This window comes from Bison bison, unplaced genomic scaffold (genome assembly GCF_000754665.1).
Source record: "Bison bison bison isolate TAMUID 2011002044 unplaced genomic scaffold, Bison_UMD1.0 scf7180017864192, whole genome shotgun sequence".
In the NCBI taxonomy this organism is placed as follows: domain Eukaryota; kingdom Metazoa; phylum Chordata; class Mammalia; order Artiodactyla; family Bovidae; genus Bison; species Bison bison.
The window spans coordinates 4,027,769-4,028,349 of NW_011494764.1; the positions used below are offsets into that span (position 1 = coordinate 4,027,769).

At 64.9% G+C, this 581-nt stretch overlaps 2 protein-coding genes across 2 annotated transcripts in view; one reads left to right on the forward strand and one right to left on the reverse strand.

The window, feature by feature from the left end:
* Window positions 1-581, reverse strand: part of ZNF276 (zinc finger protein 276) — a 28,443-nt gene that overhangs the window by 20,175 nt on the left and 7,687 nt on the right. The window lies entirely within an intron of this gene.
* Window positions 1-581, forward strand: part of VPS9D1 (VPS9 domain containing 1) — an 8,872-nt gene that overhangs the window by 3,768 nt on the left and 4,523 nt on the right. The window contains 3 exon segments of the mRNA XM_010843985.1: window positions 1-86; window positions 159-221; window positions 534-579. Of these exon segments, the coding sequence (XP_010842287.1) occupies window positions 1-86; window positions 159-221; window positions 534-579 (195 nt within the window).

The window sequence follows — 581 nt, forward strand, 5'->3', positions numbered from 1 at the left end:
CCCTGCAGAATCAGAAGCTGAAGGCTGCCTATGAGGCCCGGATGGCCCGGCTGGACCCCAGCCAGGCCATGCAGAAGACATCCCTGGTGAGTGGGGCCCAGGACCATGTGGAGTGGGGGTACCAGGGGGGCAGGCCTTATTCCCTCTTCCTGTCCTAGACCCTGTCCCTGCAGCGCCAGATGATGGAGAACCTGGTGATCGCTAAGGCCCGGGAGGACACAGTATCCTTTCCATCCAGCCTTGGGGTCCAGAGGCTTAAGCTGAGGGAGGAGGCAGGGAGTAGAGGTGCCAGAGCCCAGCATCCTTGTTGGGGTCGGGGGGCAGTGGTTCCTGCCCAGCCTGCTTTGTCTCGCCTCCTGGCCTTTGCACAGGCCACCCTGCCCCTCCCAGCACCCACAGACTCCTCTCCACCCCTCAGGTCGACTAGGACTTGCCTTCTTCCACCCACCCCACCGGCCCGTGGCCGGCAGGGCTCAGGGACGCCGGGGGTCCATACATGCCACTCAGAAAGGGCCTTGACTCTACTGCCCCAGCTGCAGAGGAAGATGGAAGAGCGCCGGCTGCGGCTCCCGGAGGCCGCC